The 17982-nt window shown below is 39.8% G+C and overlaps 1 protein-coding gene across 2 annotated transcripts in view; it reads left to right on the plus strand.

Moving 5' to 3' along the window:
• zmp:0000001267 (b(0,+)-type amino acid transporter 1) overlaps positions 1-10604 on the plus strand; it is a 35361-nt gene extending 24757 nt beyond the window's left edge. For both annotated transcript variants that reach the window (XM_057858631.1, XM_057858632.1), the window contains exons 3-6: positions 755-884; positions 1127-1251; positions 7957-8044; positions 10140-10604. In XM_057858631.1, coding sequence (XP_057714614.1) covers positions 755-884; positions 1127-1251; positions 7957-8044; positions 10140-10370 — 574 coding nt within the window. In that variant the 3' untranslated portion in view covers positions 10371-10604. The remainder of the gene's footprint in view (positions 1-754; positions 885-1126; positions 1252-7956; positions 8045-10139) is intronic.
• The last annotated feature ends 7378 nt before the right edge of the window (positions 10605-17982 follow it).

Consider the following 17982-nt stretch of genomic DNA (forward strand, 5'->3'; position numbering starts at 1 on the left):
AACACCGATTAAAGCGTCGTAACTCTCCTCGTCACCATTAGATGAACATTCGTTACGTCGGATTCGTCGCTGAAACTAGAAACGAAATTGTCTGCCATCATCGCCGCCATTCAGTATTAAAGCACTGAGCCTTTTTCTTGTTGAAGAAACACCCCTCACTGTCAATTCTGAATTGACAACGAGGGGTGTTTCTTCATGAGGGAACCTGGAATATGTGCAGGACGAACACAATGCATCAGCATAAACAGCTCAAAACACCCCTAATTCTCCCCTCACTAGAAGGAATTCTATTGATGCAGACAGGCGCTGCCCCCCTAGTGGCCGGTGGCACTCTCTTCACTTGTCGTGACGTCACGCACACAATCTGCCAGATCTCGGGCGCCGGTCGTTTTAGCTTGACAATCGAGCCAAATTTCTCTCATTTTCTTGTGTGTAATTACACGAAGTGGCATGATATGAATACAAAAGGCATGCGTTTATGGATAAATGATGGAATATTAAAATTTTCCCAGGGCACTACATACCCTTTAATGTTGCAAAGTTGTACACACAGCTAAATCAATGACTGCAATGAACGGCCCTAGACGTCCATTCTATTTGAAGTTGGAGGGATTGGTAGAACGTTCATTTGCTGCCAACCTCCCACTTCAAATGGATTGGACGTCTTCTAGCGATAAACTCATTTAAATCCAATTCAATTTCTGGGAGCAAATTTCAACCCGTAAGCAAAAATTTTAGATGTTTTCCTTCACAGGAACAAGGTGTTAGGATCCTGGGGATGGATCATGTCAATAGCTGCAGCTTTGTCAGCCTTTGGCTCACTAAACGGGACATTCTTCAGCGGCGGTCGAGTGTGCTTTGTTGCTGCACGTGAAGGACACATGGTGAGAATCTTTGCAGTTCCTCGGTGTCTTTTAACTACAAACATTACGAAAAGGTCTATAAAGTCACTTGCATAGGAGTAATCTGTGCCATGGTACAAAAATGCAAAACAAATTTGTATCTGGAAATTGACGGGAAAAAACACTAATTACTCCGGTTTCCTTTATAAAATACGCCCTTTAGCCAATAATGTTGCTCCGCGGTCTCAGTAGTGACAAAGTACTGTATTGTGTGTTTCTTATAGCCGGATATTCTGTCTATGGCTCATGTACACAGACTGACTCCATCTCCAGCACTCATTTTCACCACTATAGTCTCCTTGCTGGTGCTCATTCCCGGAGACTTTCAGAGTATCGTCAACTTCTTCAGGTGAACACAGGTGTTGTGTATTTGTTACACATTTAAAGATGAAACGATCAGGAAATTGCGGGTGAACACCATGTAGCACACATTTTTAATCTCCCATTACACTGCACATATCCCACAGTCCCAGACATGGCATATCAAAAACAATGTTGTGTCTCAGGGTGAACTAATCGATCCATGATGATACGCTCATCCGGACAATGTACAGTGATCCCTCGCTACTTCGCGCTTCAAACTTCGCACCCTCAGTCCATAGCGGATTTTTTTTTCCAGTTAAAAAATAAAAAAATACAAATGAGCTGTCCCGATCTGATCACGTAGTCCAGGGGTCCCCAACCTTTTTTGCACGACGGACTCGTGTGTTTTGGGTCTTTTTTTTTCCACAGACCGGTGTTCTTTCAAATTTTGCACCCTTATAAAATTTTGCTCCCAAAGCTTTTGTGGCGGTGAAAAAAGCCCTCTTATATTCAGTTGGACTCTCCACCGGTGCTGAAAAACTATTTACATCATAAACATACATGTGCAACACGAAAATGGCGTAAATTAATGCTTAACGACACGGCAAAGTCGTGAAGTGAGAGAGCAGCTTGCAGTTGTTGTGTGCAGCTAACATGGCAAACGTAAGTTAATATTCCTTTCTTTAAAGAAAGTTTGTAGTGTGTACCTTGGAATCGCTGCCTTTGCGGTCATTTTAACGTTACGTGTGTGCCAAATTTGTCAGAACACCGGCAATGTGTGGCAGAAAAATACAGCAAATATAAAATAACATTTGTTTTTAGCCCCGTCGTATTAAGTCCAGGGAAAATACAACTCACCGTGTGAATCAGTGGGAGGCATGTGCTTGTTTCGTTGAGACGAGATGGTCCCGAGATGGGAGAGTGAGAGAAGCCCGCTTCACAAAGATACGATGTTGGAAATTGTAGCACAGGTTTCAGTGCTCTTCTAGCGATGTCAGAATATTCCGAAATGACTTTAATCCAGAACCTCGGTAGAGTTGTTGTCTCAAATGTACGTTTAAGGTCGCCGGGATTTCCGACCTCTACAAGCTGATATTCCTGTTGCACAGACATGCTCGAATCACTCGGTTTATTCACATACGGGTCACGAATCCACTCCTTCGCAGTTCGTAGGTCTTTAGTGATTGGGAAGTAGCATAGATTTTGTTTTCGTTCGAGGTTGTAGGCTCATCTTCTGGCTCGTCAGGTGCCCTTTTCCCCCGTAAAAAATCCTTCCAAAGACGTCTGGTTTTCTGTCGTTCTAGTCTGGGGGCTAATTATTTCCTGGAACAAATGTGATTGGCGACGACCTACGTCATACATTATTATCGAGGCTAAGCGCACATAGATATACAAAACAAGATGTACTGCTAACAGTCCAATCAATGCATTTCTGTGACGACCTCCTGTCCTGTAGTTGTACGAAGGGTATTCAAAAAGTAATGCACCCAACTTTATTATGTACAAACAAATTACAATAGGAACATGTATTATACATCAAAAGAAAGGTACAAGTGTGAGGATTACATTTTTACTTCTCCACATAGTCTCCACCTCTCTCAAGAGCTACAGTCCACCTATGAACAAGGGGGCATGTTTACCAGTGTTGTAGAACTCCGGACTAGAAAGCCGGTTGATCTCTAAACCAATTCTTGACAGCAGTTTTCACTTCGTCATTGCCATATCGGTTGCCCCGGAGTCCTTCTTTCATTGGACCAAAGAGGTGGTGGTCTGACGGTGCCAAATTGGGAGAATATGGCGGATGTGGTATCACAATCCATCCAAATGAAGTGATGACCTCCATGTCCTGATGCTTGTGTGAGGACGTGCATTGTCATGCTAGAGGAGCACATTTGTCATGTCCAAGTTGGGCCGAACACGTCGAATTCTTGCTTTGAGCTTCCTAAGAGTCTCAATGTATACCTCACTCAGAGTTAATGGTTTCACCCTTCGGCAAAAAATCCACAATGATTACACCTTGAGAATCCCAAAAAACGGTGGCCATAATTTTGCCAGCTGATTTTTGGGCCTTGAACTTTTTGGGTTTATCGGCTATGCTGGCTTTACCCACCTCTTCGTGGTCTTCAGTACTGTTTTTAAATCGCAGCACCCATCTTTTTACAGTACTATATACCCTACCCACCGACGTCACAAAACCACGTGCTCGCAGTATGCTTCTGCCCACTTGTCCGTCATTTTGTCTCTGTATTAGCATTGGTTTCAATTGATCGAGGAATTTAAAATGCATTTCATGGAAGACCCGGTGCTTTCTGATGCCGTAAACTCACTGGATGTGTTGCATAAAAGGCGTTATGTGGAAAAGCTTCGTTCTATACAGTCGCCAGATCCATATTTGATGCCTAAATCGATGATTTTTGACCGGCTGCCTTCGCCGTCTCTGCCTGACCCTGATATTTACAACTATCTTGTCCACACAAAATCAGCCTATTCTCACGAAAGTTTGAAAAACTTTAAGAGCTTGGAGGCTTATAAATGCTACGTTGCTGGTTGGGTGAAACAGGTCCTCGTACACGAAAATTCGGCAGGAATCTTGTGCTCGGAAGGTGAGTTACGAAATTTTCAATTCAAAATCTTTTGTTCTTGCTAACATCCACTGTGAAGTCTAATGCATTTCATGTCATTTGTCAATGGAGCTAGAGCTTTTAATGTTTATATGGATTAGCGATAGCACTCTCACTACATACATACGTGTATGTTGTCGGCGATTAGCCTAGCAATGATCTTAATTGTGGTTGTCAGCCCAAAACCCTCTAAATATATATTAAATGCATCTTACCAGATATAAAATGACTACTACATAATCTGTGGTAATCGTTTGGAGCCCAGTTTTCTCCTCGAATTGCAGCAGCCCATCTCGCTCTCTCCTCTCCGTGTCTCTCAGAATCCGGTAGAACTTCAAGTCTCTCCGTCTATCTTCTCTGTTATTGCAACCGACCGCCACACACGCCTTCACCATTTTGATTATTAATGTTAACGAGCAGAAAAACACGCCGTAAATAGGAGGAATGTACATAGCCGTAACAGGTCAACACGATGTGTTGACGGACAAGTGGGCGGCACCAGTCAGGAGAGCGGAGTTGTGACGTCACGTGGGTAGGGTCTATAGTCTATGGTATCATCCTTGTAGACATTTTCCAGCCGGTTGTGAATCTTCAGAGGGGTTTCTCCCTCTGCAACAAGGAATTCTATTACAGCTCTTTGTTTCTGATGAGCTTCAAGAGGGGCAGCCATTTTGGAAGCTAGTTTAAGCTTTAAAAATCTAAAAATAAGAAAAACACATATAACAATCGCAAGAAGGTGTGTCCTATCATGTTTGTGCCAAATGTAAACAAGATTGGTAAAATCTTGTGCGAGCAATGCACTTGAGTGCATTACTTTTTGAATGCCCCTCTAGAGTACACAGTGATATTGGTGTGTTAAGCGGCACAGGCCAGAATGCAGTCGTTAATAAATTATTTATTTAGACGTTGTCTCACTCTCCCTCCCGCTGCTTTTCTTCGTCAGGCAGTGCACTGGAGGTGCTTGTTAAAGTTAACGATAATTGACAAACATTATGGTTTGAGCTTGCTAGAGACGCTTGGAAGCCGAAACTTCAAAGTGCCACATGCGTCAATCATCGTTTAGCTTTTTAAACTGTTTCTATGGCAACTTTTTGTGTAAGTGAGCAGCTTGAGCGGATTTGAGTGGACACACTCAATGAAGCAGTTAATAAAGACAAACATTTTTCCACTATATTCTTGATAAAATTTTTTTTAAAAATGGTGGGAAAGCACCATTTTTAAAACAGATCTTAATTATAATTAGGGCTGTCAAAATAATCGCGTTAACGGGCGGTAACTAATTTTTTAAATTAATCACGTTAAAATATTTGACGCAATTAATGCACATGCCCCGCTCAGACAGATTTAAATGACAGTACAGTGAAATGCCCACTTGTTAATTGTGTTTTATGGAGTTTTGCCGCCCTCTGCTGCCGCTTGGGTGCGACTGATTTTATAGGCTTCAGCACCCATGAGCATTGTATTGTGTAAGTAATTATTGACATCAACAATGGCGGGCTACTAGTTTATTTTTTGATTGAAAATTTTACAAATTTTATTAAAACGAAAACATTAAGAGGGGTTTTAATATAACATTTCTATAACTTGTACTAACATTTATCTTTTAAGAACTACAAGTCTTTCTATCCATGGATCACTTTAACAGAATGTTAATAATGTTAATGCCATCTTGTTGATTTATTGTTATAATAAACAAATACAGTCCTTATGTACCGTATGTTGAATGTATATATCAATCTTGTCTTATCTTTCCATTCCAACAATAATTTACAGAAAAATATGGCATATTTTATAGATGGTTTGAATTGCGATTAATTACGATTAATTAATTTTTAAGCTGTAACTAACTATATTAAAAATTTTAATCGTTTGACAGCCCTAATTATTATATTTGAAGTGCTTGAAAACCATTTATTTAAAAAATATCTGGCGGGAAACACAGACAAGGCTGGAAAATCTGTTTCTGCTCTTTTTTTTTTGGGGGGGGGGGGGTTGTTTATTGTCATCATCATCAGTATCATTAGCCACGTTTACATGCTGACTTTTATTCATACCGATTCAAATCATTCCGAATGGAAATTTCAGATCAGCTGTTTACATGTCACTTCATCTATACCGATCCAGCGTTTACATGTGACTGCCTTTATTCCGAAAGGACGTTTGACAACTGCCGTCTGACATGCGCAGATTAATCAAAACAAAGCGTCACGTTGCAAAACATGGAGATCGATCGTCGGAGTGCTGCTGTTTTAACTTTAACCCACTTGTTGTGTTTGTGGGGTCGTATCCGCTTCTGCTGTTTTGCTCTTTTGCCTTGTAGTAGCCGGTTTTCCTCCGGTTTCTAATCTGGTCAACGGTCCGGTCTATTCCGGCTTCGTGTAACCTGTCGTGAACTTTTTTAAATAGTTCACTGTTCCTCGTTTTACGCCCGTCTAAGCGAGCAATTATATTCAATTATTTTAAAGTTTGAATTAAATACAATCTTTTCGCCGGACTCTAATTAGGTGCGCTGTGCTTGGAAGCCATGTTGCAAGTGACGTTACTTACGTCACAAAGTGACGTCACCACGTCAGTACGGAGCATGTGCAGAAAGAACGCAACCAGACACCATTCCGCTTCCCTGTTTACATGATATAATTTTACTTCTAATCGGTTTGGGAAAAGGAATATTCCACCCCTGTGAATCGGAATGAAATTCCATTCGGTTTGGGCCTGTTCATTCCGAATGAGGTGTTTATATGGAACACATTTATTCGGTTTGAACAAATATTCCGATTGTAATTGGAATATTTGGCTCCATGTAAACGTGGCAATTGACAGTTACAAGATAGCATTGTGATAAGATTAAATAACCCAAAGAAAAGACAAGGGCTGACGGGAGAAGCCTGGGCTCTTGCACCCCTCTTTGAAATAAACTGCTATATTTTAAGCCAAAAGAACTGTTGTGTTTGATAGAACAGTATGTCTTTATGTTGCCGTAGCAGTTTCATGGCGTATTAAGCCCCTAAACTATTTTTGATTTGTCTGTTTTACCCTGGAAACCCCCGTTTACAGACATCGCACAACCCCTTTTGTTTCAACCCAGTCATAAAAAGAAGGTAAGTAATTATATGTGTTATTCAAATGTCAATCATTTTTAGCATAGAATCATTAATTGATGACTAGTATTTAGGTTTTTTTTTTTTTTTTAAAACGATTTCATAAAATTGTTCACTCGCATATTTTAAACTTTTAAATAAATTACGTCACAATGAGAAAAAGTGTAAATAGGTCACAGATATCTACCTCATAACTATCGCTTAATTATATTTTTTATGTTACTGTCGCATTTTCCCTGATATTTTAGATGATAAATAATCGATCCAAATAAAATTAGAAAAAAAAAAGCGTTTGAAAGGTTACCCATTTAAAAAAAGAAAATCTCGACCACTCCTTGATGTCTCCGATTTCTGCAATGCAATCCTTGTTATATTACCGTGTTTCACCGATAAAATCCCCAAAAAATCCAGATGTGGCCATTCACAGCTGTGTCTTGAGACTCTATGAGACATGCTACACTGAGTTTTTCGGATCATAAGAAGGTAAGTACTTGATAATATCTCGTCAAAGTCATGGTGTCTTTAATTATGCCCGCTCATGCTCTCACCTCGAGTTAGGGTTTCGGGGTTTAATTTTTTTTAATGCCCACCTGATCAAAATTTTTCTTCCCCCCAAAATTGAGATGTTTGGCTTTCCAATGGTGTATCACACATGCATATATGACCATTTTGAAATTCGGCCAAATTTGGGGTCTCAGAGCAGAATTTCAAGTCACCTGAGTGTTTTCCGCCACATATATATATATATATATATAATTATACTATTATATATATATAAAATGTAATTATACTTTGGGGAAAAAAGTGAAAAAAAATGTCATATGTATCTCTTTCCAATGCAAATCTGAAGAAAAACATTGAACCTTTTTTTTGGGGGGGGGGGGGGGGTTACTTCGTTTTTCCACTTATCGCGGCGGATTTTGGTCCCCATTAGCCGAGAAAAAGGAGGGATCACTGTACAACAACAGATTCAGAATTTCCTCTGAATCTGAGAAGGAAAAAAAAAAACATTCTACTTTTTTTGTTTGCAAGTTTCACTGCCTGGTTCTTCTATGCCATCACGCTGTCTGGGCTCCTCTACCTCAAGATTAAGAAGCCTGAGCTCCCAAGGCCATACAGGGTGAGTCCCACTCATTTGACTTAACCCTTTCAGGGACAATGGTCATTTCAGTGGACATGTACAGTGGTATGAAAAAGTATCTTAACCTTTTGGAATTTCTCATTTTTTTACATAAAAACACCATCAAATGTGTATCGGATCTTTGTCAAAATCCCACAGATGAAAATACAGTGTCTGCTTTAACTCAAACCACCCAAACATTTATAAGTTTTCATATTTTAATGAGGATAGCATGCAAACAATGACAGAGGGTGGAAAATAGGTAAGTGAACCCACTGCCTAAGGAGACTTAAAGAGTAATTGAAACCAATTTTTACCAAACATTTTAAGTCAGGTGTGTGCCCAATCACTGATGAGTGGTTTAAAGCTGCCCTGCCCACTATAAAACACACACCTGGTAAGAAATGTCTTGATGAGAAGCATTGTCTGATGTGCATCATGGCTCGGTCAAAAGGGCCACCTGAAGACCTGCGATCAAGGATTGTTGATTTTTGTAAAGTTGAGAAAGGATACAAAACTATCTCTAAAAGTCTGGATGTTCATCAATCGACAGTCAGAGAAGTTGTCTACAAATCGAGAGAGTTTGGTACTGTTGCTTCGCTCCCAAGGAGTGGCCGTCCACCAAAGATAACGCCAAGAGTTCAGCGCAGAATACTCTGAGAGGTAAAAAAAAAAAAACCTAGGGTGTCTGCTAAAGACTTACAGAAATCACTGGCAAAGTCCAATATCTCTGTGCACACATCAACTATATGTAAAACTATGGCCAATGGAGGACTCCATGGAGGAAGCAACTAGTGTCCAAAAAAACATTGTTGCTCGTTTAATGTTTGCAAAAAGGCACTTGGACACTCTATAGAAGTCTTGGCAAAATATTTTGTGGACTGATTAAACCAAAGTTGAATTGTCTGGGAGTAAAACACAACGTCATGTGTAGAGGCAAAATGGGACCGCTCACCAATATCAACACCTCATCCCTACCGTGAAGCATGGTGGAGGGAGTATCATGATTTGGGGCTGTTTTGCTGCCTCAGGGCCTGGACAACTTGCAATCATTAATGGAAGAATGAATTCCAAAGTTTATCAGGATGTTTTGCAGGAAAACCTGAGGCCGTCTGTCAGACAGTTGAAGCTAAAATTAGGATGGATGCTGCAACAATGCAATGATCCAAAACACAGAAGTAAATCAACTTCAGAATGGTTTCAGAAGAACAAAATACACGTTCTGGAGTGGCCAAGTCAAAGTCCAGACTATAACCCCATTGAGATGCTGTGGCATTACCTAAAGACAGCAATTGATGCCAGACATCCCAGGAATCTGACTTAACTACAGCAGTTTTGTAGAGAAGAATGGGCCAATATTAGTCCTGATCAATGCCCCAGACTGATCTGCAGCTACAGGAAGCATCTGGTTGTTGCTGCCAAAAGGGGCGGGGCACAAAATTTTAAATGTGATGGTTCACTTACTTATTTTTCCCTGTTCTGTCATTGTTTGCATACTATCCTCATTAAAATATGAAAACCGATAAATGTTTGCGTGGTTTTAGTTCAAGCAGACACTGTTTTTTCATTTGTGTGATTTTGACATAGATACTGTATAATTAGCTTAGCTCATTCACTGCCAGCACAGGTCACAGAGAGAATGTGCTGTAGTAGTTGTAGTATTAAAAAACACCTATTGACGGCAATAGACGTCCAATCCTTTTCAAATTGAATTAAAATGGGTTGGACGTCTATTGCCGTCCATGGCAACAAAATAGTTAAGCTTTGTGAGGTCACAGGAGATTTATTATACAAAAGCAAAATACCCATAGTATTACACTTATTTCAATTTATGTCTTTATTCTTTTTTCAGTTTATGACAATTTGTTTGAAATTATTTTGGGAAGTTATCTTTTTTTAAAAAATAATTTGGAATCATTTACATTATTATTTTGTTTAATTCTTTCTTATTTATAATTATTTTTTTCCCTCAAAATGGCCACAAGTGTGAGACCCCCGTCCTAAAAGCATGTTATAAAAACATTTAAGGAAATTAATATGTATGAAAAGTTTCAAATAAAACATCCACTACTTAACAGAAAACTCTTTCCTTCAGGTTCCCATTATCCTGCCTATACTGGTAGTCATCGCAGCAGTATTCCTTGTGCTGGCGCCCATCATTGACAATCCTCAGATCGAATACCTTTACGTGACTTTATTTATCTTCAGTGGGGCCATCATCTATGTACCCTTCATTCATTACAAGCTATGCCCAGGCTTGTTAACCAAGATGACCATATTCCTGCAGCTGTTTTTACAGGTCGCCCCAGCAGAGAAAAACCTGTGATGTGACATATATATTTTTTTTAATTTGTTGGTTTTCCAGCTGTTTCCTGTACATTAACGATGTTTACATTGTTTTAGCAGATGATTCAGTATTTCATGATTTTATCCTAAAACACGTTTGTATATTTTGTAGGAGTCATTTATGTTCAAAAGAGAAGTTACAAACTTCATTACTTACAAAGCACCTTGTGCTAGATTTTTACATTCCATATGCTACATGCAGCACTTTGAATAAAAGCACAATCCTGTTAACCAAGCGTATGCATTATTGTCCAAGGTATGAGATCTAACATTCATTTTTTTATATCACACTATACTAATCAACATCCCCAAAATTGAACTTTTATGTTTGCATTGCATTGGTAATTTCACTTTTTGCCAAAGTTCTCTTCATTTGAAAGTTAGGTTCACCCCCCCTAAAAAAGCAGTGTTGTTCATAACAACATGAGAGTATAACAGCATTTCTAACGGCGTTATTTTTTTTCAGTACTGAGTACCATAATTTTCGCACTATAGACCCCACTCACCAACGTCACACAATGACGTGTGGCTGTATCCGGCCACCATATTGTCCGTCATTGTTTATCCGTATTCTCAATGGTTTCAATTCGTCGTGCAATTTATAGTGCAATTCATGGAAGCCCCGGTGCTTTCAGACGCTGTAAACTCATTGGCGTTATGTGGAAAAGCTTCAGTCTATCCATTCGCCAGATCCATATTTGATGCCTAAATCGATATTTTTCGACCTGCTGTCTTCGCCGTCGCTGCCTGACATCTGCTACCCTGATATCTACAACTATCTTGTCCACAGAAACTCAGCCTATTCTCACGAAAGTTTAAAAAACTTTAAGAGCAGCACTCTAAGCAACATTACCCCGTGTGACGCTTTACTTCCAATTTTCTAAAATGGCGACAATCAATAAAAAAAAAAGTTGACTGCGATGGCCGACGCTTCAAGGATAGGTGGATATTGGACTATTTCTTCAATAAAATACGCAACAACTGTGTCTGCCTCATTTGCAAAGAGACAGTCGCTGTTTTCAAAGAGTTCGATGTGAGGCGATATTACCAAACAAGACACGCTGACATGTACGACAAGATAACACGGAAAATACGCAGCGAGAAATTAAAGCAACTTGAAGCTAGTTTAATTTCACAGCAGCAGTATTTCGCAAGAGCCCGAGGGTCGAAAGAGAACGCCACAAAGGCGAGCTTGTTGAAATTATGAATTTAAAAAATAATAATAATAAAGCAAATGTGACACACAGAAGGGCTTGCTAAAATTTGTTTAAATATATTGTTCTACGTAAATTAGCCCAGGTAGCCCCCTACATTTTTTACCACACCAAATCTGGCCCCCTTTGCAAAAAGTTTGGACAGCCCTGTTTAACTGATGATCCGTAGACGAGGCCAGCTTCTTTCACTTGTTACCAACTAAATATTATTCAAAAAGTAATGATGGTGGAAGAAATAAGCATCTTGAATTTGAAACTGTATGTTGTCGGCGATTAGCCTCGCAATGATCTTAATTGTGGTTGTCAGCCCAAAACCCTCTAAATATATATTAAATGCATCTTACCAGATATACAGTGCCTTGCAAAAGTATTCGGCCTCCTTGAATCTTGCAACCTTTCGCCACATTTCAGGCTTCAAACATAAAGATATGAAATTTAATTTTTCTGTCAAGAATCAACAACACGTGGGACACAATCGTGAAGTGGAACAACATTTATTGAATAATTTAAACTTTTTTAACAAATAAAAAACTGAAAAGTGGGGCGTGCAATATTATTCGGCCCCTTTACTTTCAGTGCAGCAAACTCACTCCAGAACTTCAGTGAGGATCTCTGAATGATCCAATGTTGTCCTAAATGACCGATGATGATAAATAGAATCCACCTGTGTGTAATCAAGTCTCCGTATAAATGCACCTGCTCTGTGATAGTCTCAGGGTTCTGTTTAAAGTGCAGAGAGCATTATGAAAACCAAGGAACACACCAGGCAGGTCCGAGATACTGTTGTGGAGAAGTTTAAAGCCGGATTTGGATACAAAAAGATTTCCCAAGCTTTAAACATCTCAAGGAGCACTGTGCAAGCCATCATATTGAAATGGAAGGAGCATCAGACCACTGCAAATCTACCAAGACCCGGCCGTCCTTCCAAACTTTCTTCTCAAACAAGGAGAAAACTGATCAGAGATGCACCCAAGAGGCCCATGATCACTCTGGATGAACTGCAGAGATCTACAGCTGAGGTGGGAGAGTCTGTCCATAGGACAACAATCAGTCGTACACTGCACAAATCTGGCCTTTATGGAAGAGTGGCAAGAAGAAAGCCATTTCTCAAGGATATCCATAAAAAGTCTCGTTTAAAGTTTGCCACAAGCCACCTGGGAGACACACCAAACATGTGGAAGAAGATGCTCTGGTCAGATGATACCAAAATTGAACTTTTTGGCCACAATGCAAAACGATATGTTTGGCGTAAAAGCAACACAGCTCATCACCCTGAACGCACCATCCCCACTGTCAAACATGGTGGTGGCAGCATCATGGTTTGGGCCTGCTTTTCTTCAGCAGGGACAGGGAAGATGGTTAAAATTGACGGGAAGATGGATGCAGCCAAATACAGGAACATTCTGGAAGAAAACCTGTTGGTATCTGCACAAGACCTGAGACTGGGACGGAGATTTATCTTCCAACAGGACCATGATCCAAAACATAAAGCCAAATCTACAATGGAATGGTTCAAAAATAAACGTATCCAGGTGTTAGAATGGCCAAGTCAAAGTCCAGACCCGAATCCAATCGAGAATCTGTGGAAAGAGCTGAAGACTGCTGTTCACAAACACTCTCCATCCAACCTCACTGAGCTCGAGCTGTTTTGCAAGGAAGAATGGGCAAGAATGTCAGTCTCTCGATGTACAAAACTGATAGAAACATACCCCAAGCGACTTGCAGCTGTAATTGGAGCAAAAAGTGGCGCTACAAAGTATTAACGCAAGGGGGCCGAATAATATTGCACGCCCCACTTTTCAGTTTTTTATTTGTTAAAAAAGTTTAAATTATCCAATAAATTTTGTTCCACTTCACGATTGTGTCCCACTTGTTGTTGATTCTTGACAAAAAAATTAAAATTTTATATCTTTATGTTTGAAGCCTGAAATGTGGCGAAAGGTTGTAAGGTTCAAGGGGGCCGAATACTTTTGCAAGGCACTGTAAAATGACTACTACATAATCTGTGGTGATCGTTTGGTGCCCAGTTTTCTCATTGAATTGCAGCAGTCCATCTCGCTCTCCCCTCCGGGTCTCTCGGAATACGGTAGAACTTCAAGTCTCTCCGTCTATCTTCTCTGTTACTGCAACCAACCGCCACACACGCCTTCACCATTTTGATTATTAATGTTAACGAGCAGAAAAACACGCCATAATAGGAGAAATTTACGTAGCGGTAATGTGTAAACACGACGAGCTGACGGACAATATGGCGCGGAGGCGTGGTTGTGACATCATGTGAGTGGGGTCTATAAGGCGCACTTGACTGTAAGCCGACACCCACCAAATGTGACATGAAAACGGCATTTGTTCACAAATAAGCCGCACTGGACTATAAGCCGCAGTTGTCCTCACTGTATTATGGGATTTTTACACCATAAGATATGAATTTGTAACACTTTATTTGACAGCGGCATCATACGACTGTCATAAGACCAAATGAACCACCATCAAGCTTTGAACCAATTGGCTTCAAAGCTTCATTGCTTCAAGATGCTTCATTTGGCCATCACTGATCCCTTGGGCGAGACAGTCAACCTCTTCTGCCACCTGCTGTCAACGCTATTGTTGTCAAACATGCCTCCTAGCATGCATTGCAGCACTACAGATGTTAATAACAATCAAAATTCATATTCTGTGCCAATTTATTCAGTTACTGTTCCAGTTGTTTCATTAATTGCTAGTCATATTTGGTAACACTTTATTTGACAGTGGCGCCTTATGACTGTCATTAGACAATCATAATTATGACATGACGCTGTTATGAGCATTAATGAATGTTTATAACAGATGTGATTTAGTGTCATCCGGCAAATTATCTCACTTTTGAATGGATGCAATAGATCTGATCTGGACATAAATTGAGTTAGTAACATAATTTGCCGGATGACACTTAATGACATATGTCAAGCATTCAGTAATGCCCATTATAGTGTCATGTCACAATTATGACGGTCTTATGACGGTCTTATGACAGTCTTTGACGCCGCTGTCAAATAAAGTGTTACCAAATACCATAACAAGCAATTATTGAAACAACTGGAACAGTAACTGAATAAATAATTAGCAAAAAGCATGAATTTTGATTGTTATTTACATCTGTGGCGCTGCAATGAATACTCGGAGGAATGTGTTCCCTATTAACCCAAATAAATCACCAAATACGTGGCACTGGACAATAAACCGTAGGATTCAAAATGAAGGAAAAAAGTAGCGGCTTATAGTAAAAAAAAAAATACGGTAATCTAATTAATTACTTGCTCCATCTTTGCAACGCTGGTACCATTACTGAGGATGTGAAGGGGAACGTTACTACAATTTGGTTGAATGAAGGGTGAGTTGTCTGATTTTGTCACACATAACTGCCTGTGAGAGAGCGTGAGGAGGGAAGGGGGTGGTGACGCCGTTGCAAATACGATGATGATTGGCTAAGTGGGCGGTTCATACCCTGTTAGCGCACGCCGTCTCACTTCACACTCTGGCAAACACAAGATGGGGATAATGGCAACAGGTCAGGGAATTTGAAAGGTAGCATTCTCAAACTTGAATCACATTCATTATTTAATATTGTTACTTTAGGGAATATTTAAGGATAGTGTTCTGCTTATTGTGTAGTAGGACTAACATACAGATTCAGAGATTTGCACTGGTTAATGGTCAGTTCACATTTGTGTTTTCTTACCAGTGTTATGACCCTAAGAAAACATCATTTCACTGCTCTGTGGGTGTGGTTGGTGCATGCGTTGGTATGCTGTTTGAGTGAATTAGGTGTAGGTGTTGCTTATTCAGCCGCTCCTGCTTGGTGCTCCCTGATTGGCCAAGGTATTGAGTTCCTGGCCTATTTAAGAAGCTTGCCACAAGCACTCTGCCTCCTCCCAATCCATACAAGTTCCAGTGTTGTTAATAACGGCGTTAGCATATAACAGCATTACTAATGGAGTTATTTTCTTCAGTAGTGACTAATCTAATTAATTACTTTTCTCATCTTGGCAACGCCGTTACCGTTACTGAGGCGGGAAAGGCATGCGTTACTATGCGTTACGATGTTGGTTGACTGACACGATGCTACTATGCTAGGTGGCTCCAATAATACCTGACTGTAGCCGATAGCCTACAAACTACGCCCACATGATGCTTCAGTAGCTATCACATATATACAGAACAAGATGCAAATGACAGACAGGGCGGCATTAGCAACATGTATAATAAAGAACTAGATGCGTTGGTAAACAGCCGCCATCTTTAAGCAGTAGACTTCTCAGGAAGGCTCTATTGTAGAGAACCTTCCTAGCGAACCTAAGTAACTTTTTATCTAAAATACTTCTAAATCGGCAAAACTTAACTTACATCTATCTTTAAATGATGAAACAGTTTCCAAACTTACACATATCGAAAATATACAGAAGGGAACTAATGCAAAAACGGGAGCAATTTTAACAACTTTAATGGTTAATTCACAACATTAAATGACTTCCACACATAGCAAAGGTTTACTATCTAGTTATCGCAATATCTGCAATACCCCTGTGTCTAGTTAAGTTTAGGGTAAAGAATTGGGCTAGGGCCAATTGTCCCAAAAACCCTTTAAACTTCACATTGTGTGACCTGTTTTTTTTGTTTTGTTTTGAGAAAAAAAAACATGAAAAATATCACCAGTTACTTTGCCAAGTAACTACTTGATCTTACATTCACGTAACTGAGTTACTAACGCAATTACTTTTTGGGAGAAGTAATTTGTAACTGTAATTAATTACTTTTTTAAAGTAAGATTAACAACACTGCGATACAACCACTCAGAAACGCCAATTCATCTGTGCAGATTCCAGCAGCAATTCCTGCTTCGTTTCATCCTTGTATACAGTGTAAATAGTTGACTGTGATGTAGGAGGGAGAAGCCTTTTTATTGTACAGTTTTCTGTTTGTTTTTGCATAGCAGTTATGTTCTTTTTGTTAGGAAAGGTGGGGTTTTCTTAGATTGTTTTGTTTGATATTTTGGCGAATTTTTCCCTCTGAGACAAATAAAGAAACTGCTCTTGAACTGCTTGATTTTCTGATTTTAATAGCCTTTCTGGGTGAGGGTTGGACGGGAGGCGCACCGAGGCATGTTACGTTCTAATTCCCCTAGACCGGGGCGTAACAAACAGACTAATATATCTGATCCAAATAAATACCAAATCTTCTCAAATACTGTATATAGTAGGGATGTCCTGATTGCATATTTTTGCACCAATTCAAGTCCAAGTCTCCCGATTTTGAGAATCTAGCGATACAGAGTCCCGATCGGATACCGGAAAAAAAGTTTTTTAAAAATATATACATATTTTTTTTGTTTTTGCCTGCTTGTGCTGTAAAAAATTTGGTTTGTGCTGCTATCGTTTTATAGATATTGAGATATTAATTCCGAGTGATGATCTCAATCGAAGTACTTTCGTCACAGCTGACGAAGCATACCAACTCTATCAATAACAGGAGGGTGTCCCAACAAACGAAGCGCAAACGAAGCACAAACGAATGGCACCCCTTTGGGTCCATTTTGCAGTAAATGGGGCTGCATTCTGAAAAAAATGATGTCACTCTTTAATAAAGGAACCGACAGGTGGCTATCAAAATTTTGCACAAGAATAGTGTCGATGTTAACTAGTTGGCTGCCATTGACTTCACTAGATGCCCAATTTGTTTTGAGTGGGAGGGGCGAATGAACATTCTGATCATTTTGGGGCATTCCCTATAGATTTTGGGTCGTTTCCTGTTGATTTAAGGTCACTTTGTTTGTTCTAGGGCACTTAAAGGTCACTTTCTATTAATTTTTGTTCACTTCCTATTAATTTTGGGGGCATTTTTGGTTCACTTCCATGTTAACTCATTCGTTGTAATGGACGTCTATCACTGTCAATGGCAGGTAATGCGTTAAGAGACTCCTTTGTTTACAAGGATGTTGCACTAATATAGTGTTGTTGTTGTTTACAGAAATGTAGCACAGAGATAATCTGTCTGTGAGGAAGACAAAACTTTTTGCCAGATTGTCTGCGATACTGAAAAAACAAAAAAAACACTGTTCATTAAAGATGTGCCAATTATTGGTTTCAAAGTATACAGTGGTATGAAAACGTCAAGGTTTCAAAACCGCAAAAATTTACCGTCATACCATCCCTACGGTATTAGCTATTTTTTATGTCCCAAAAATTCATGATGAAAACCCTCGGTTGCAGCTGCAAGGCTCAAACCTCCCCCACCGGTTGTTGCTCAGTGTCAATGAGTCAGCTGTGCTACACGATGGCTGGAGGAGGTGAAACTCCTGAACTTTTTCCCTCCATTGAAGAAAACAAAATCGCTGGTATG

This window comes from Corythoichthys intestinalis, chromosome 15 (assembly GCF_030265065.1).
Source record: "Corythoichthys intestinalis isolate RoL2023-P3 chromosome 15, ASM3026506v1, whole genome shotgun sequence".
NCBI lineage: Eukaryota > Metazoa > Chordata > Actinopteri > Syngnathiformes > Syngnathidae > Corythoichthys > Corythoichthys intestinalis.